The 21,007-nt window shown below is 38.4% G+C and overlaps 1 protein-coding gene across 1 annotated transcript; it reads left to right on the top strand.

Annotated features, from left to right (window-relative positions):
- Positions 1–1,111: 1,111 nt before the first annotated feature.
- LOC139142452 (recQ-mediated genome instability protein 1-like) lies at positions 1,112–18,293 on the top strand. The gene is made up of 12 exons (XM_070712391.1): positions 1,112–1,217; positions 1,735–1,937; positions 4,239–4,385; positions 5,837–5,947; positions 7,304–7,423; positions 8,170–8,303; positions 11,703–12,132; positions 12,494–13,082; positions 13,674–13,753; positions 14,369–14,518; positions 15,389–15,442; positions 16,340–18,293. Exons 2-12 carry the CDS (start codon positions 1,827–1,829, stop codon positions 16,460–16,462), a joined length of 2,049 nt encoding a protein of 682 aa, XP_070568492.1. The 5' UTR covers positions 1,112–1,217; positions 1,735–1,826; the 3' UTR covers positions 16,463–18,293.
- Positions 18,294–21,007: the final 2,714 nt, after the last annotated feature.

Here is a 21,007-nt window from a genome sequence, read left to right as displayed (position 1 = left end):
CATAACTATTGAATCAATTGTTATGTAAATTAGCTAATACTGTTTTAGTTATTCCTGGGGAGAATACCGCAGTGGTTGGGGAGGGGAGGGTCAAGTTTTAGAATGTCGGACAAGGGGGAGGGTCACATTTTAGACAGGAGGATAGGGGCGAGGGTCACATTTTACAGTACAGGTGTGCGCGAAATTCCCCGGCCTACCCCCCTGTAATTACTGAAGGCTCCCTAATCATGTCGTAGACAGTTCCAAAGTTCATGTTGCAATTTCACTTCAATAACTCCTATGTATAGGCCTACCCGTAGCGTGCGTGGCTAAATGGCATACGAACGGTGGATATATCACAATCGTTATGGGTCTGTGTATAGATTGCCTTACCACACTTCGCTTTGCATTTGAACATTCCCGCTGTCTGTTGTGTAACTCACTCAACTGTTTTATCATACTGTCTTTAAGGAACTAAGCAACACTGCGAACTTTTAAGTTAACCCTTTGAGCACCAAAGGCAATTTTTCTCACCTTTATAAAATGTACTCCAGTCAATTTTTTTCAGATTTTTGCTAAAATTTTGATGAAAAACTGTAGCCCGTGAAATCTGATGTCCATCTGATCCAAAATTATCAAAAAAATACAGAAAAGTTCGTAAAAATTGGTAAAATGTTGCACTAAAATTTTGATGGGAAAAATTGCAGCACTCAAAGGGTTAATACATTAAGTCTGTCAGTCAGTCATCTCTCTTTTCCTCTTGTCAAGTTGCGATTCCAAGTCTGTACCGTTATCTCCCCCTGGAGTGCTTCTTGCTTCGTCAGGGATATCAGTTTCAGATAAGAAGTGTGGCACGCTTTCCCGCGAATTTCAGATCTTTTCCGTGCTTCATGAAAGATACATGGCTAAATTTATAAACCTTTTATTATTTGACTTAATAATTCGAAACGAGGTCATAATGTGGGCGGAAAAATGACAAGCAATAATGTACTAAAAGGATACATAATTAAGTTACATAATGGTAAATAATGGTTTCTAGAAAGCGATCTAAAGTGCATTACGAAATAGACTAAAAGTGGCTAGTGGCTACAATGCTACCCCTCTTTAATTAACCAAGCTGAGTGTTTACTCTTTTAATAGTGCAGATGATAGAGATGCTCTCAAGTTTGGCGTTGGTGGCGCTATTCGAAATGAAGTGTTGAAAACGCCGAGTTGTCAGGATTGTCAGGAAAATGGCGGTAAGTTTGACCACGGCGGGAGGGAGGGAGGCAGCGAATCTCGCGTGTAACTCGATGGTTTTACTGTGAGTAGTGTCACAGTGCGTCTTGCGTCATTGATCCATTCTCTTTTTCAATTTAAGTGACGACATTTTTGGTTAGCTACCTTTGTTTTGTCGCAGGTGCGTGGAGTTGCCGTGTGGACGGTGTAGTGTGACCCTTCTATGAGGGTACTACACGGCAACTCAAAGACATTTGTGTTTTGTCGTTTACCTCCATGCTTGTCTTTAGACTAAAGCATGTAAAGCCAGGCAGCAACACAACCATCATGAAAGGCTGAAAGGCACAGTCGCTCATGAACCGATACGCGACGGCCTGCGGCCTCTGTGTGGTATGTATGTTATTGCAGCTAGCATGCCATTAGAAAAGTCTAATGCATGCACTTGATGCAGCGGCCGTCGTGTATCGGTTCACAAGCGACTCAGGCCCCGTTGAAGGGCTGTACCTCCTTTGACTCTTCTCCTCTCTCTGTCAACAGGTTTTGAGACTGTCAAACTTGCCATTGGCTTTCGACTTGAATTTTTTAAATACGACCGCGCTGTGAAAGTTGAAGTCGTTTGTTGTCTCAAAATGGTTGTGACAGCTTCCGGGGTACTCAGTAACTTGAAGTCTTCCTGCCACATCTTAGCAAAGGAAGAGTGGTGCCATGCCTGTATTGAGTGGATACAAGATGAATACCAGGTACTTAATTCACCCGTTTCAATATCATGGTTTGGCCCGACTCCGTTGGTTTCAGTTGCAAGTTTGGACCTGTATACTGTGAAATGGGGGTGCACAGGTCAAAGATCCATGTTGGACAATCTTTACAAGTCTTTATAAGAATAGCGTTGATCGCGATTTCGGGTTTGTTACTAAATATAGCTGCACGCGCGCGACTTTCGGACAAATATGCTGAAATTCGGACAAATTTTGTCGTTGTATGCGCGGCTGTTGTTGCAGCTTGTAGTCTCAGTCATCAATTCATACGAATAAGTGTGACGCTAAATAGCCATTCTAACACTCCCAGGTTTTATTTTCGTCGTTTATGCGGAAAATGCGAACAAATGTTTATTTATGCATATTAATGAGAGAGAACAGTGACGTCATTTGCGATCAGCGCTATTACAAATCTAACAATTTTTCCAGAAAATTGTGTCCGCCAGTGCAGTTATAATGATAAACAATAAAATAACGTATAGTAATCCCAATGCTGTTTGTCTGAATTTGAAGCATTTTTGGAATGGAAAATTCAAAATGGCCAAGGAAAGGAGCAATCATTTCACAGGATAATTTTCAAGTCTTCAAGTTGTGTCCCAGAACATTTAGTCAGTGCTTTTACTGATTTTCCTTTATTAAAGGCCCAGACTTTTAATCAGATTCCGATGGCGTCTGCTTTGGCAGTTTCAAATAATGTGTCATGCAGTATACTAAACTAACAGTATGTAAACAAGGGATTAGAAATCAGGCCTTTAACCCCTTGAGCGCTGTAATTTTCTCCCGCAAAAATTTTAGTGCAAAATTTTAACAATTTTTATGAATTTTTCCGTAATTTTTTGATAATTTTGGACCAATCGGCCCTCCCATTGTCTACAGGTTTATCTCAAAATTTTGGCAAAAATCTGAGAAAAATTGACTGGGGTTTATTTTATAAAGGGGACAAATATAGACTTTGGCGCGCAAAGGGTTAAATGGCTTTCAAGTACTGCATTTGCTGATTGTTGACTCCATCCTAAAGTTACAAAGAATAGTGTTCTGGTATGTTCCTTGACCAGGGTTGTAGAAAATAGCCGGCAGCCGGCAAAAACAACAGCTGTCAGCTAAAATTTGCCGGCTGTGAAAATTTAGTTTTAGTAAAAATCAGGACATTTTGCACAAACTTTATGTGCACATACACTACTTGTAACCGCCTGTACTTTTATTTTGGCCACATGTAACCAAAATTTTCTACATCCCTGTTGACTGCTTTTAAAACCAAAGAAGAGAATTGTAAGTACAGTCAAACCTGTCTAAGTGATCACCCTTACAGAGCGGTCACATCCTTATAGTGGTTAATTTGTGACAGTCCTGTAACATTTTACAGACTAAAGGCCATCTACAGAACAGCTATCACTCTTATGTGGTCAGTTGCCCCATGTGCCACAATTTGGTTCAAAACCTATGTATAATGGTCAGCATATAGCGTTTCTGACTCTGAATAACCTCTGTCAAAAAAATGCTCAGATTGAGAAGCAAGAAATGAGTCATTTTGATCAATTTTTTTATCTGCATTACAAACTTTCAGAAACTTAATCAGTGCTTCATCTAGAGAGGGGGATGGGGGATTCCCCCTCTGTTGACATATTGGCACCCCCTAGTAATTTGTCGAGGGGGGACCAGGCCCCCATGTAATGGTGCCAGTCAGCCGATACAGATACAAGCAGAACACATGAACAAGTGAAATCCCTCCTAAATTTTCTGGTAAAGGGGAAATCCCCCTTGCTGATGCCATCCTGGATGAAACACTGCTTAAAAGTATACTGTCACCTGTTCCAATTTGGACACAGTTACCATGGAAAGAGAAAATCTAACCAATCACAGAATTTAAGCGGGTGGCGGCTTTTTAAAAACACCGCCCTCACATGGGTATTTTGAATACCAAGGAACGCCCCTTTGACCATATATGGGCATATTTAGATTACAGGTGACTGTATACCTTTAATGGCTGTATCCTGATTTTCAACATATTTATGTTATGGAATTTTATTATTACTATTATCTTTTCCTAAATTCACCACTCTGCACACCAACTTCGCCGAAAGTAATGCCACACCAACCCTCTACAGAAAAGCCATCTCCATACAGTGGTCAGAATATCTTGGTCCCGCGGGTGACCACTATACACAGGTTTGACTGTATTGATATTTACCTCAGTGTTGAATTAGTTTCTCTTTCAGAAATAGATCGAGGGACTATATTTAAAACTACAGATACATACTTTGTGCATTGTGTATACTTTCTCCGTAGAATACATCATTGAGTCCCAGTAGAATACAAGAGATAGTCTATGAACAGTGGCTTCACGGAGATTTGAAGGAACTGGCGGAACCAAGTCTGCCTAGAGGACTGAGCACCCAAGAAAAGACCATTCTGAGAGGAATGTATTGTTTACAGGTAGGCAGGACTTTTCATGCAGAAAATGAGAACAAAGTACAGAGAGAAGAAGCTAGTATGAAATTATTGGTAATGTGGAGTTTGCATGACAGTAACACAGCAGATTTTGCCTCCATGCCATGCCCTGTGCACAACCCTATGGTGCAGGTGTGTAAAAGCATGTCTGCATTCTGTACAGAGCACATAAGTCGTGTAAAGGGCTGTGCACACAGCTCTACGTAGACTGCTGTGGGAGCATTGATCTTCACAGAACTGTGTATATACGACTGTTATAGTAAGGTAGTGTGCGCCTCGAAAGTGAAAGCATTAAACTTTTGCTCAAACTTTCCTCAAGGAATATCTCATTCACTCTCTTTCTAAATGAAGATTAAAAATGGGGGTCACCGTGCAAATTTCGGTACTGGAGAAACATTTGAAATTCAGAATGGGTGCCACCCCTGTGTTAAGTCTATGGAGAAAATAAGTTTTGATTTTTGAAAAACTAAGACAACAAAAAGTTTTCTCACATCAAGAGCTTTGAAATGAATCCCACAAGAGGCAGATCAGAAAAGATGTTTTAAGATTTGAAAGTCTGAATATCTGTCCCCATAAAGGACTTGAAATTACTGCATGTCAGTACTGTGGACTCCACCCTGTGTGAAAGGTCTTGAGTTTTTTTCCTTTTACTCATTCATGGACTGTGTTCATGATATTTATCATAAAAACTGAAACATTTCTTTGAAAAGATACAGCCCTGAAATTACAATCAATACTGATACACCAGTCACTGACCTCTGTCTGTATAGCAGGCATGTGTTCAGAGCGCTGGATGTAGTCGTGTTCATCCCTGTCCCATCACGCCTGTTCCAGACCTGTGCACACAGCTGTGAAATCTGTCTTGCATTTCAGACCTCACATCAGGGACTATTTCTCAGGTACTGATCAGCCCCTAATTCAGGCATTTCTGCCTGATAAGTCATTGGCCAATAACAGAGCTTTATCTATGAAGTAAATCTGGAAATCTTTGAAAGGATCTATGTGATTGGCTTATTTTCGCACGATCTTCCCATTAAGTTTTCAAGCCGACAATTGCAATTCTCAATAGTGTAATCACTGCTTTCTAGAATTTAATATATAGGACAATAGCTGTAACTTTGTTTATATTGTCATTATTTATGTTCTAGAAAGTGTATATTTTTCTCTTCTTAACCGTAAAATGAGTTGAAATACAAAAATCTTAGCCTTGGAAAGGCAATTATATTGTACAATATGCTACTTTGCCATCATCAATACATGAAATTTAGTCTGCACGTAAATTTAGTCGTCAATAGTAACATTGGATATCATGCTTATAGAGGCTGTCAAAGTTGAACTTGGAGCATTTCAACGTGACTTTGGTAGCAGAACATGAACATGAACTAAATTTTACAGCAATCGATGTAGGCAATGTGTTTTGTACATCTCGTGTACAGGTTGAAAGTGTTCGGGATGTCAGTCAACCAGCATACTCACAGCTACAGAAACTTTCAGGTGGGACTGACCCAGAGGAGTTGGCGTCTACTTTCACTCAGACAACACCAAGGGTAAGTGAGAGGATAAAGAAAATTTTTGCAAAACAAGATTTTGTTTTTGCCTAGAAAACACGTCGTATTCATTGAAACTTGTCTGAACTGAATTCTTGGAAACTAATGCCAAACAGTCATTCAAGACCGGTATTTCCCATTTGGAATAAGTTCTGTAAATGGCATCTTGCGAAGTAATACTTTTCTTGGGTTTTCAGTCCAGTTGGCACTCAGGTTTGACAGATTTCATGTATGAATAAATGTTTATACGTTTGTGTATACGTGCAGAGTTTTCTAAAACAGAAGTAAAAAAATATCAGTGAAATATTGAAGTACATAGTAAGTGATAATAGTTAGTGTAACCCTCTCACCACCTTGGTTTGAACCAATCACATTGTTTTCCAAGGCAAAGTTGGACTTGTAGAGATGTAAATGGGGGGTTAAGGGTTTAAAGCATCACTGTTGCTACTCTGTAGGGAAATTGAAATGCACTGTACAACAAATTGGTTTTGGTAACAATTGCCTTGAAACAGAAACTTTTAAAACTTTTGCTCAAACTTTCAAGTTCAAGGTAATTTTCAAACCACCCGCTTCCATAACTGAAAATAAACATCAGGGGTTCCACTGTGCAGAGTTTTGGAATAATTCCCATTCTGAATTATAGAAAACGAATCACCAAAAATTAGCTGATATTTAGAATTCAAAATGGTTGCTTTATCTTTGTTGACTCTGAACAGGAAGAGATCTCAGCATTTTGGAAAGGGAATTCAAAAGTTGAAATTCTCAGCACTTGTGTGATTTCCAGATTGTAGTGGTATTTTTCGGAAATTTCTGAAACTTCCCTGACATTTTTGCTGAATATTACAAATGTTTCTTGTACATGCAACAATTTTTAGCTCCAATGCTATGTGTGTATATGGCAATATTGGAAGTATTTGTATAGGCTAGAAAAATGTCTGCATGCATGCTTGTTTGTCTGTATGTCTGTCCACATCAAAAACATGAAAACCACAGCACCTTCCATCTAAGTAGTTCTTTATCCAAAACTATTGATGTAAAGTCTCCAGGGTTCATAGGAGAAACAGACTCTATGTATTTTCTGTACCAATACAGTAATTGTCAAATTCTTACAAGGTTAAACCTTTCCTACGTATTTTTGCGATGTAAAAGTTCCAACTTTACCACCACAGTTTGGCCAGACTATTTCAGTAAAAAGGTATGAAATAGAAGTACTGTAAAGAGGGGGATCTCAGATGAAAAGACTAGTAAACCTAGCATTCAGTGGTACAACAACCCCCCTCCCCCTCCCCCCTCAAAAAAAAAAAAAAAAAAAAAAGAAAAAATCACAAAATTCATGTTGCTGTTTTGCTTTCTAAGTGGCAGACCAATAGTAGCAGAATGCTGATGTTACAACTGACTGATGGAGTCCAGGCATTGCAAGGCATGGAGTATAAACCTTGTCCGGATCTCAGTGTGGACATGTCACCCGGAATGAAGGTAAGTGCTATTTCAACCATGGAATTACAACAGCTATTTCAACCATGGAATTACAACATATGTATTGATGTGATAAAAAACAAAGGACTACTTTGAGCCTCTTAACTACCGGTGACACCTGGTGTTTTTTGTCACATCTAGGACTGTCTTAGATTGTCGCATAAGTTTCAAAAGCGAAATTTATTCATTTACAGGTGAGTGGGTTTGACCTCCATTCAATTAATGAACTTCACTTTCGCATTTTTGTTTTTTGATTACAAGTTCTCCTTACATTGTATGTAAACATTAACAAAAAACTACACACTCATACAAACAAATTTTGCTGTAACTATTTCTAACTCATTCGTGTCATAGTGACTGCAGTTAGTACTCAAATTTGATTGATTACTTGACGATATACTATGGTCAGGGGAAGTATATCCTTCAGTAGCTATAGCAAAATGCTGCATTGTACTCTCAGGTAAGCATCAACATTTTTCACTTTTGAACTTTTGTTTAGGGGGAGGGGGGAGGGGATTTTTATGTAAATGAAGGAATTTCGTTTCATGAACTTGTGCGACAATCTGAGACGGTCTCTTAGGAATTACTTGTTTAACAATATTGAATGTTGTGTGGCTTTAGTTTGGTTCACAAAGATTGGATGATGAGATAAATAAACCGAGAAAAGTTGCATCCCCTGCCTTGATTTTATTGAAATGTTAAGATCTGCTGATGTTTAATTACATTAATGATTGTTTGACTTATAGATACAGGTACAAGGGACCATCCAGTGTCGTCTCGGAGTTCTCCTGCTTACTTCGGAGAATGTCAGAATCCTCGGAGGTGACGTTGAGTCACTCATGGAAGAGAACTCTCAGGTCATGGTGCTTTCCAGAGCAATGTAAGTTCGATTCATCTCTGTTCAGCTGCTTTCTCCTCCTTTCAATCTTCCGTTTCAAAGCTTAGCCGGATTTCAGTTATTCATTTTCAATATAACCTTGGAAAGAAGGGAGGATCTTTTGCTTCTGTGATGGTAGTCAGAATTTTGGGGGTTTTTTGCTGTTGTTTGAAATTTGTTTTTTTTGTCATTTCTGCAGCTTAGTACACTTTTGCCCATGTCGAAGTTTGCCAAATGCCATCAGCTTTCTTCTTTGACTTCTCCAAAAGTGATACAAAGTCAAGTTCAAAATGACAATGATAAGTGTGATGTTGAGATTTCCAAAATAACCATCCACTCTCAGAGTGTTGACAGATATTGAAGAGATGACATATCAAATTAAATTGGAGCTGTTTTGATCTGCATTGCATTTTTCTGACCTGCAACTCGATGTGGCCTAGCAGTTGCAGACTAATCCTTCCCTGAAGAAAAGGAGGATTAATTTTCAAATCAAAAGCAAAAGAATGCCATTGAGTTCTGAAACAATATAGACACTGGAAAATTCTCCAGCATCCATGAATGCACGTACTATTTATCAGTATTGTTATGTAAGTTTCAATGGCTTGTTTTGATAGTGGTGTTGTGGGAACTTGGACAGAAAGCATTGTTGTCACTCAGGGACCATGACTGTAATGAACAACATGGGATTGTAATTGTAATTTTAAATGTTTTTTTCAGCATTTTTTTAATCCTGACATTGTTTCTTTTCTGCGGTCCTGAAAAAAAGCGTGTCCGAACCTGGCTTACAAAATCTTGTCAACACCACTTTGAAGTATAAACACGTGCATTGTTCATAGCACATGAATTGACATCTGGACTACGGTTCATGTTGACGACATCGTCACATGTATTAAATTTCAAGGCTGGTCAATCCGTCACGATTTGGAATTTATGACGTCAGTATCAGATATTTGCATTGGATACAAAAGATTGCATGAATTGTAAACGAAGACAAATTACTGAACCATTCCATCAAAAAAGAGTTTGTAATTTGTTCCCAGGAAATTGGGAATGCGCGTTTAGGCACGTCAAGAGCAATGATGTATGGCTATAATTGTCATAATACAAAGCATTCGAAAATCTACATGAGTGATGTAATATCTGTTATATATTACCCATTTTTTTAGCTCAACTTATTTGCAATCATATTTAAATAATTGTTATTGTATTTAAATAATTGTAATTGTATGTAAATAATTGTGATTCTATTTATATTTATTGACTGTGTCTTTCGTTTTTTGTGATGCTTGAAATAGAAAGAGGTCAGCGTACATACTGGCATGTGAATAATTATCATCTGGATTATAAAACAAATTTGTCGTTGAGGGCAGTAAACATTAAGTTTTCCTTGCTATTCAGTTACTCAGATTCTTTTTAGTCCTTCGAGTGCTGCAATTTTTCCCACCAAAACTTTAATGCAACATTTTATTAAATTATATTAATTTTCTGTAATTATTTTGATAATTTTGGACCAAATGGAAATCACATATCCTTGGCTACAGTTCTTTATCAAAATTTTGGCAAAAATCTGAAAAAAATTTGACTGAGGTATATTCTGTAAAGGTGACAAAAATCGACTTTGGTGCTCAAACGGTTAAGGTGGAATGCACCTTGGGAAAAGATATGCAGAACCTCAAATTCTAGCAGTATTTTTATGGGTCTGTTTCTTATTAGGGTTCATTTTAAAGGTTGTCGAGCATTTGAAGTTTTGTCGAGCTATTGAATTTTTTGTCTGGTTTTTTGTGAAATTTGAAAATCTATTTTTTTCCTAAAAGAGTTAATATAAGTAAGATAACCCTTTTAAATTTCAAATACCAGTAAATAATGGGTAATTTCTTTCTGTAATGGTATAATTTAGCAGTGTTCTCCCCAGGATTTTGTTAAAAGAGGGCGAAGACATGGTGCGAAGCACCACAAGCGACCGCGTTAGCGGTCGCGGGGGGAGGTCAGGAGGGGGGTGTCCCCCCTCCTGCCATTGGAGCTTTTGAAAAACAGAGATTAAAATAGTGTTATTTGGTGGCACTTGGGGAGTATTTTTTCAGATTTTTTTCATATAAAAAAGCTCAAAGGAAAAGAAATCTGAGACAGTGTTCCATAACTTTTATTCCAGTTCACTGATTTCAATGAAGATTATATTTTTTGAAAACGAAAACATAGCGACAGACATACATTTGATTTATTCATCGATGTCAAAATTATCACCATAACACTTACGCTTATTTGTTCTCAGCCTGATACACGTACACGTCCGACCGAGTCTAACAATAGGTCGTTTTGCTTTGGAAGGAATACACAAGCGAAATTCTAACCTCCTATAAAAACTTCAGAGTACTCTGCTGTCCTTGGTTACCCTTAAGTTCCTAGGCATGTTTATACAGCTAAGTTGGTTACCTAATGCACGGCCCCTATGGAGGGACTGACCGTGGCTAACGTTACGGCCTGTGCCATGCAAATATGGCTGCCATCAATCACCGTCCCTCGGAGGAGGGACAGTGCATCAATGAATAAGTTGCACATGGGCTTATGATCTCGGATGACATCACAAACTCGCGAGATTTGCAAGATCGATGAGAATTACGTTTGCAACCTGCAGGATCGACGCTCACGCTTGCATTTTGCTTGTAAATCACTGTCAACTTTTTTTCCCCGTACATTTTATTGTTTTGTTTTTCAAAAAATAAATCTTTTTCATTTCTGGCAAGGGGGCGCTCGGAATTTACAAGAGGGCGCCACGCCCCTGTTACCTTATTCAGGGAGAACACTGATTTGAACAGTGTCCTCTAAATTTTGTTCTTGACTGTGAGCGTGAATGGTGCAGTTTTCTTTGGGAAAGTTTGAGCTAAAAACTGAAATTTTTCATTGTCAAGGCATATATTACCCTTAAAAGCATAAATGCAGAAATGTTACTGTCGGTCCTAGACAATTTGCAACCTATGCAAAAAAGACTTGCTGCAAAAAACTTGATAGAAGTTTTATGTTAATTGTCTGTGTCTGATATATGACAACTGTGATCCCATCTTTGTCAGACTGAAGAACGCTGGACCCATTCTGGGCTTCAGTACAATTCACCACTCTGCTAGGGGGTATGTTTGTATTTTACTTGTCTGGAAAGGCACCCTCAGAAGGCATTGGTTAATAATATGAGGGAGATGGGCCAAAACTCTTCAAGTGTCCCAGCCCCATTATTCATCAACTGGAACGTCTAGGATCATGTCAATTTGTAAAATTGTTTAGTGTGTTCTAAGTATTCTTCAGTCTTGCTCATAAAGATGTCTCTGTTTTCAACTATCAACAAAGCATGTCAAAGATCTGTTGTTTTTGTGTCACTGGTGTTGTAAACAGTGTTGTGATTTCAATTGTCAGAAATGTGGACCCACCAGTGCAAATGCAGACATCTAATAGTACAATCCCTGACATCACAACTGAAGAGCAACAGCCAATCAGACAACAGGATGTCGGTGCAAGCCATCAAACTTTGACCCGAGGTCAGAGGTCGATGGAAACTGCGCAGGGATTGGCTTGGCAGCAACAGAGGCAAGTCTCACATGTACAACCGCAGTCTTTAACCAATCAGTGGTCAGGTGGAGAATCTCAATATGACAGCCAAGGTTTCAAACAACCCTATCCGGTAACTCAGTCATGGGGGCGGCAGCAAAGGAATGACAGGGAGCCCTCGCACGACAGAAATACGGACACTGGGGCAGGAGAATTGATGGACATTGACGATGATGATGATGATCTCTTCAATGACGATGTTTTGCAACATCTTGATGAAATAGAACAACAATTCCAGGTAAGTGCCCCTGCAATGTCATTGACAAGGTCATGAGAACAAGCAAGCAGACAATTTTTCTGCACCCAGTGTTCAAGATGCAAAATTGCAAATCTTCGCATTACAAGAGGTGAAATTAATGATTACATTTCTCTTACCAAGGGTCAGGAAAAATTCGTTTTTTTCTACTAATTTTGCTAAATATTTCCCTGATAAAAGGTTGCTCTTTTGGTCTTTATATTACTGAAAAATACTTCATCTATATTTTTCACGAAGCATGAATTACACATATCATTCATGTGCATTTCTAAAGGTTTGTGGCTGCAAGAACAGTCAGTGGTCACGCTTGTCATTGAACAAACATAACTGTAATTGGTTTCAGGGTCATGCTGCCGACACAACCAGTAGTCAGTCACCAACCGTTGTCGCAGAAAATTTTACACTGCGCCAGGGATCTCAACTAAAACCACAGCAGCAGCGGCGACCACAACAATTGATACAGGGCAGTCGGAACAGCACGGTAACGGCACAAAATGCTGGACGTGGTGTCGGGAATACCTCAACGATGCCTAGTAACGGGAGGCAGTTTCTGCAAAGCTCAAACAGCTCTAATAGAGACAGTGTAGCTGGAACTAGTGTGTGGAATCAACCCAGCACAAGTTATGGATCCGGAGGAAAAGAGGTCCCCGTCGCCAATCGACAATTTGGCGGCAACCGCTTGCCCACGAAAAGCTTCAGCTCACCAGTGAGTGGAACTGATAGGCAGTCAGTAAGTTACAGTGGACTGGAAGCTGAACAGGACAGAAAGATGATCACTTCGACTAGAACAAAAACATTCGAAGAAGAGAAAACCAGTTTCCATGGCAATGCTGGTGACCTTGAAAGTGACGATATTGACCTCTTTGATGACTTCGAAGATGATTTCACTGAAGCTGAACTTGAACTTCTTTCAACGGACACTTTGGAGAAAGGTTTGCTGTGACTGATGTCGTCATTCTATATGTACATGCTGTGTATTTATTTCAATGGGAGACTTAACAGAAAGCATGAATTATCCAACAGAACTGGTTATAGTGATAATGATCAATAGGTGATTAAAGGTATACTGTCACCTGTTCCAATTTTGCCACAGTTACCATGGAAAGAGAAAATCTAACCAATCACAGATTTTAAGCGGGTGGCCGCTTTTTAAAAACAGCGCCCTCACATGGGCATTTTGAATACCAAGGAACGCCCCTTTGACCATATATGGGCATATTTAGATTACAGGTGACTGTATACCTGATTAAAATAGAAATGCACTTCAGGGACAGATCATCTGACTCTCAAACTTTTACAATTATTCTTTCGGCCTTCCACTTGCGGGGGCTCATTTTGAAGCTTATTGGGTGTACAAAATATTCACCGGCTGAGTTTTGTGAAAATCAGAAATTTTATTTTCCCGCATGGAGATAACACAAGGATAGCGGCCAATTTTAATTTCAAATAGTAAGTCATATTGACTTTGTAGGTTAATAACATTAATGTGTGACCCATATAACTCTTTGCGTTATGTCTTTCAGACCCATCTCCAGCACTGAGCAACCTGTCAGACATTGGTAATTTTTTACCCGTAAGAGAGAAGACAGTTGTCAAGATAAAGGTAGTGTGATGCATACATGTTGAATAATTCCACTTGTAAATCTTTTTACCCCAAGACTTCTGGTACATTTTTTTGGAGTTAGTGGGGTAGCTGGACCTTTGAGTAATATTAAGTGAAAAATTCTGAAAAATTCTTTACCACTGAGGGCGCACATTTACTATATGGCTACTGATACTGTTAGTGTTTAATGTGTGTTACATACGTGAAAAAGCTCAAGGTACAACTGATCTTTTCATATTTAACCCTTTTCCTACCAAGTTCATATTTCACCACCAGGTCAAGTTGGTTAAAACTAGTGAAGGAAAACTTGTCCATATAGTGCATTTTAACAAAGACTTGAAGATTTGACGGTCCCTGAAGACAGATACTGTAAACATGATTTTTATAGACTAAAGCTGCTATAACATACCAAGCCAAGGGGGTGAAAAGGCACATGTTTTTGGCTCAATACTGCTTTTTACTGATGTGGCAGATAGGGAAGTCTGGCAGGTAAAGGGTTAAATAATGAAGCTACGCTCCTCAATTTGTCAATATTCTCTTAGACTATCAATAATGACTTTCTTTGCATTCATTGACTGTCAGTTTTTGTTTTGTTTTGTTTTGTTTTAATGACAGGGTTTTATAATGACTTTAACGAGTACTTTGACCTGTCATCCATCATGGAGTCTCCAAGCCAAAATCAACGATGGGACGGGGTCATTGGAGGTCAGATTGTCCGACAGTGTACTGACCAAACTGATTGGTTACACAGTTCAAGAGATGAAGGTGAGTGACACGTGCATGTCAAGTGTGAGTTAAGAGCATCCAGAACAACATGATAACTTAACCTTTGAGCGCCAAAGTCAATTGTGTCACTTTTATAAAATATACCCCATTCAATTTTTTTCAGATTTTTGCTAAAATTTTTATCAAAAAATGTAGCCCGCGAAATATGATGTCCGTTTTGTCCATAAGTATAAAAAAATTGCAGAAAAATTCATAAAAATTTGGAAAATGTGACACTAAAATTTTGATGGGAAAAATTACAGCACTCAAAGGATTATTAAATGACTAACACAACAGACTTAAATTACATGCCTTGTATATTGAACGTTGTACGCTCCATAGGATTCAATGGTAATTCAATGATGATGTCGCCTGCAGCATAACCATCATCATATTTTCAACATGACAACTTTGGGATTTAAAAATGATCAAATTACATATTTTATACAGGAAAGGGACAATGTATCCTTGAGGCAGAAGACCATTTGCCCTCCTGACGTCTGGCAAGTGGACACCTACACTTGGGCTCATAGTCCCTTGTTTGGGCTATAACATATATTATCTGTGTAAATGAGGTAATGAGGCCATAGCATGACTGTCACGGCAGCTGGCTAGTTTTGGAAACATTTTCCAATGATTTCAGAACAAGAAACTTTGAAAGTATTTGATTTTCCTTTCATTTCAAAAGACATTGTTTGTCAATGAAAGGGAAGGGTTAGTCTTTGTTTTGTACAACTGGCAGTGAACACATGGCCGCAAATCCTGTTGAAAGTGAAATATAAAGGCATATGTACCTTTCTGTTTTAAATCTGTGTCTTCATTTACATAATACGTGAGGATTAATTCCATAAAGTTTTGTCTTGTTTTCAGAAACTCAGAGCAGAAGCCAAAACCAACAAGGCAATGGATAGCAAACTTAGAAATGTAAGTATATGTTTAAGGTATTTTCCGATGCGAGTGATGGTGCAATCAATCAAAAGTTGTGTGAAATACTTAGGATGGGAGGAGTCATAGGATTCGAATATAAAGTTGAGAAATCAAATACTTCATTTGACAAATCAAATTAGTCTTTCTACTAAAGATATCAACTTTATCTATCGAAGTCTAAATGTACATAGAACCAAAATTTTGCCAATTACGCAGTATAGTCAGCAGTGGCCATGTTGGATGATGTCATGAGTATAAATAAGTAGGTAAGAAAGCTTTGCGTGTGGGAAATGTTCGCCTTTTGTTTGTGGTCGCGAAAGATGTGAAAATATCCCGCACGCAAAAATATTCCAGTTTACAGTATATGAAATTGCAATCCTCCACTTTCTTTTATCCAATATTATATATTATTACCTGAATACCTGGGTTTATGTCCCCGAGAGCAGGTGACAATTTGCCCAACATCAGGAGGGCAAATTGTCTCCTGCTGCGAGGGCACATAAACCCATGTATTCAGGCAATAATGTTTTTATTACATGCCTTTCACAGTTAACGCTGTATGGCATTCAGGGCATTCTCAAACAATTTTACCATTATCGACCAGCATCAAACAGATTTTAACGAAAGTCAAAATAGCAGTGCACGCATGGATATTTTACATCTAGCATTAAATGTCTACTTTGATGTTGAAAACGTCGAAGAGCTTAACCAGACAGGGTAACTATGGAAACCAGTCAGGTCATCGTTCACACGGCTAGCTAACTCCCCAGATGTTCCTATTCAAATTAATACACTAATTTGCACTCACATTGAGGCATGTAATAAAAAGAAATGTTGATCATTAAAAAATGTTGATCAAATACGAGATTATGATATCAAACTTTTGTCTTTCAGGCAATACAACAATGCAAGCAGTCGTTAATTGACCTCTACGGGATCATGGAAGTTGAACTTTCACCCCAGGATGACCTTCCAGAAGTAATCAGTATTAGTGATGTGCCCTCACAGCAACGGTGACCCAATCACTCCTACTGTAGCAGCGAACATCAAATGGAAAAAACCTGTACATAACTCTTAACTTTTGAGAATTCTAAGTGATTTCAGAAATTTCCTAAAATTTCCCTAAAGGAATATTAGCAGTTAGCTTTTGATAGTATTTCTGTTCATTACAAAGTAAATTTCTTCCGCTATCCATTTATGTTTAAAACAGGTATTATCCTTGCCAACATAACACTTTGTGTATAATATTAATGTTATTGTTGATAATTATCTCGACCTTGAATACCTTTGCTCTTGTGCCGAAGTGGCAGACTACCATACCGTACAATGATACTGCAATGCATTGTGGGTAAAACGTTGACTTCTCACCACAGCAAGAGTTTGAAATTGTTATCTAATAAATACTTTTAACACTAATTACTGTCTCGGGAAAAGTTTTGTATGTTTGTGAAACTAGCTAAACTTATGCATATTTTCAACTTTTCAGGCATTTCTGGCGTGAATTTCCTGTATAAAGTTTCCCTTTGGCTTCTGTAGTCTTATGTGTTGTATCAGTAGAAATCCACCGTGTTGAAAATATGGTCGACCGCCCTAGACTTCTACGACTCACTCAGGTGGCAAAATCATGTTGAAGGTAGTGAGAATAGAATACTGGTCTGGACTAAAGTTCATTTTGTCAGCAATAACATTGGACATTGTAGTCTGTGTTGAACCCTGGAGTTTAGGAGTAGAACAATTGACTGTGTTCAACAAGCAGCAATAGAGACAGGAGAATCATCAAAAGTTTTGGGTTAAAGAGGCTTTGTTTGAGTCCATACGTTGTGTGAGTTACTGAGAACTGTCTGGAGTCAGTAGTTCAATGTAATCACTGAAAAGGGACACCGACACAATGCTATCAAAATAAACCTCAGCATTACTTCGTCTCAGATTTCAAAAATGTAAATCTATCGTCTGTTAATTCTTATCAGAAAAAAAAACTGCCCTGATCTAGGTCGACTGAACTTTCTCATAGAAGGAAATATTTTGAGAAGGGAGTCGCTCAGTGTACAGCTGAACTTTGCACCCTGTTACCATGTCAACCAAGGACATACCGGTATATTTTGTAGGTTTGAAATATCGCTGACTCTCAGGTTAATCTGTTGAACCCCTGGTATCTTAAGTACTGTATAAAGTCTGGCCAACAAACATGTGTGCAACACTTTTGCCTATTGGTTAACTTAGGCATGTTGTTCTCCACATATTTTCTTTGGCAAAAGACTATAGTAGAACTATGAAGTTGTGAAGTACCTGTGATTGCGTTCAACACCTAACAAGCAGGTTTTTCTGATCAGTTTGTCAACTTATGAGTTTGTTTTGAACTCCCCATTTTCAGAAATTGCAATTTCTTTGAGCTTATTAGATTAGTATCTGGAGATATTGAAACTTTCATACATGCACAAAGATCACTGAATACCCTGGTCAAAGACCAGGAGACTACCTATTGGTGCTTAATATGCCCAGTACAGCGTTTCTGTACACTGGCATCAGTCTGGAAGGTCGAAATATGGCTACGTACTATGAACCATCATCTGAATTTTTTTCCCTGAGGTACAAATAATTGAGTTTTTGGCAGTTTTCACATTTTGGCACTTTTCCGAGCATTGACTAGTATTGGCATTACAGCTGAGGCATTGTGGTTCTGGACTGGAATGCCTCATTTGCTACAAACTATGCCTATGCACACACACGTACATCTCTAAAACCACACAGAGTTGAGACATGACCATTTCATGAATACGACATCTTTTATTGTACAAAGTAACATTTAAATGGTAATAAACTAAGAGTTAATAAAGCTCTGTACAGGGGAGACATGAGAATGTATCATAAAAACTTCAAGTGTACACTGACAAAAAAAAAGCCAAGTGAAATCGATGAAGGAAAATGAAAGTAGAAATGTATAGCATTAGGAGGGAAAGTCAGAAGCAAGAATGGCAAAGACTGTTTTGAAGATGCTGTACTGTGTGTGTACATGAAGGGTGTGCAAAAACCAGTGGACATTGGGTTCAGGACTGCAAATAGATTAGCTCAGATTGGTGAACTTGCTTTGCTGTTGATCAAATAGACCTGAGAATACTGATTGTGTGGATAGAAGTTTGTACATGAGGACAACCAAGCTCGGCTGCAGGAACATCAGATATACCTGATTTGGGTTCTAGGGTAGGCACCCCCTGGACGTTCTCTTATCAGAAATTGAATCTAAGGCTGGCCAAAATAATGTCTGGATGTTAAATGCCCAGGGAGGTAATGGTCCTTTTACCATTTGAGGGATACAAGTATACAAGTTACCTTTTGGCTAGGACAGTTACAACACCCCCAACCCCCGACATTTGTACATCAGCCAGTTACCTGGCGGTATCCTTGGACAAGGTAAATGGCCAGGGGGTGACCATCCCTGATACTCAGATCAATCAATGCAACTGGATGTGCTTAGCAATATAAGTGTGACTCCACAGGGCTGGCATGATATTGGCCTTGAACATGGCTGCCTCTTTGGATTATGATGCCAGTCTGAAGTGTAACCAATTGCTCAGATTTTCTGATCAACGCCACACATCAGCGAAAATATACAGACATGTTTGTTAGTCATGTGATTGTAATTAATGGTCCGCATCATGTAATCTACTTCAGCGTTACCTGAACAGCCAATAGGAGGACTTGTACCATAATGACCGTGGTGGTAGATGCTAGAGGATGATAGCCCATTTATAATTGGCATATAATGACCCTGTCACATCTTGACAATTTAGCCAGCATTTGCCAACGTATGAAAAATTTGGCAAATATGCTGGCGTATGTCGAATATGTTATTGATAAGTTTTGTATAAGTTAACAGCATGTTGAAACACGCTGGTATATGTTGTAGTAAGGCAAGGTTGTTGAAAACTCTTGTGTATGCACAAAACTTTTCAACATGCCAGCGTATGGCTCATACTTCTCGCACAGGTGAGCCGTAAGTTGTAGATAGGTTATGCGCTCATTGACACATGTTCACACTTGTTACTTGTAAGGGGTTACTCATAAGTTGAAATGTGTCGAGATAATTGTGTAGCGTACTCAAAACGTATTTTAGCCTGGGAGTATGTTATGGATACGCTATGTATATGTCCAAAATTGAAAAAACACATTGGTAGCCAGCATTTTAGAGAAATTTTGATACGTCGGCATATGCTGGCTAAATCATCAAGGTGTGACAGGGCCCTTGCCAAAATTTGTCTCGCTTGAAATTATGAGATGATAACACAAGGAATATGAAATTTACAAAGTTTTACCACTGAACAAATCACATTGAAGTACACATAATGACCAAGTTATTGAAAATGTAGTTTTCACTGAATACGTATATATACCTCGGCTCAGCAAGCTATGCGGCCTGAGCCCCAAAATGTGCGTTATGAATAAATTGTCATTCCCCTGATGACAAAAGTTGACACTCTACTGTTGTTACCATGATCACCGTCCGGTACGGTATGTATTGTGTAGGAAAGCAGTGATCTAGCATAAGGTTTTGGATTGATTAAAAAAACTGCAATGACAAGCAATTGTTTTCCATCAGTTTTGGGATTGAAATACAATTTGAGTATGAAATGCAATTTTCGAAAAAAAAAGGCAAATCCGGCCAAGGTGCACACTTCAGTGAATGAGTTGACACCGTAACCATATTATGCCAACACATGCAATATTGCGTGACTGAAAAAGAGTCCCTAGAAGTTGTTCAACCTCTCTAAGAAAGATACAACTGTCACAGATTAAACAATATTTTGTCCATCCAAGACTTGTATAGATTATTTTCATCTCTGACAGTAGAAATTAATAAAGATGATAACACCGTCCACAAAATGTTTATTGCTAATTATTACAGTAATTTGATACCAACATTAACATATACATGACCAATACCGCATTACATCACATAGTGCGACGGTAAATCATGAATTTCATCAGACTTGCTACAAAAGTTTTGCAGGTTTTGCTCTGTACAAACAAAGTTTACATACAGACAACACAGACAAAACATTGACGGTGTGTGGGTTCCTAAAAACCCATGGAACTGCTGGTGTTAAAAGTTGTTTAAGATAAAGTATGTACAGCTAATAATTGTTGAACTCCTTCCCTTTAAAACATTTGTTCTTTTTTGACGCATTGGCATCAGATTACTGTAATATTTCTTGAAGGTATCGTGACTGAAGGCGAAAAGAAAAGAAAAGAAAAAACGAACTCCTCCCCAAATTAACCTTTGTACTGAAGTGTTTAAAAAAATAAACGGAAAAAAACCAAAAAAGCTAAACATGTACACTGTAATATAGGAATGGTTGCCATGTAAAATACCAGAGAAGACTTCATCAGTAACCAATTATATTATTTGAACTAGTCATATTGAATAGTGGCTTAAAACAGGAACCATAAAGTCTGCGATTTCACAGTGTCAATAAAGAAATGATTGTATGAATAAGGTATATTCTTAGATCTTCAATACACCATAAATTGTCTGAAATTTTGATTTCTTAATACCCCTGAAGAAAT

Source organism: Ptychodera flava, chromosome 10 (genome assembly GCF_041260155.1).
Source record: "Ptychodera flava strain L36383 chromosome 10, AS_Pfla_20210202, whole genome shotgun sequence".
NCBI classification, from domain to species: domain Eukaryota; kingdom Metazoa; phylum Hemichordata; class Enteropneusta; family Ptychoderidae; genus Ptychodera; species Ptychodera flava.
Note: the sequence above shows the minus strand (reverse complement) of the source record. Positions and strands in the feature narration are given on the sequence as shown.

Excerpts from the sequence above, each read along its gene's own strand:
- LOC139142452 (XM_070712391.1), top strand. The coding sequence starts at position 1,827 with ATGGTTGTGACAGCTTCCGGGGTACTCAGTAACTTGAAGTCTTCCTGC. Across the intron at positions 1,938-4,238 it reads GGATACAAGATGAATACCAG|AATACATCATTGAGTCCCAG; the intron begins GTACTTAATTCA and ends CTTTCTCCGTAG. Across the intron at positions 14,519-15,388 it reads ACACAGTTCAAGAGATGAAG|AAACTCAGAGCAGAAGCCAA; the intron begins GTGAGTGACACG and ends TCTTGTTTTCAG.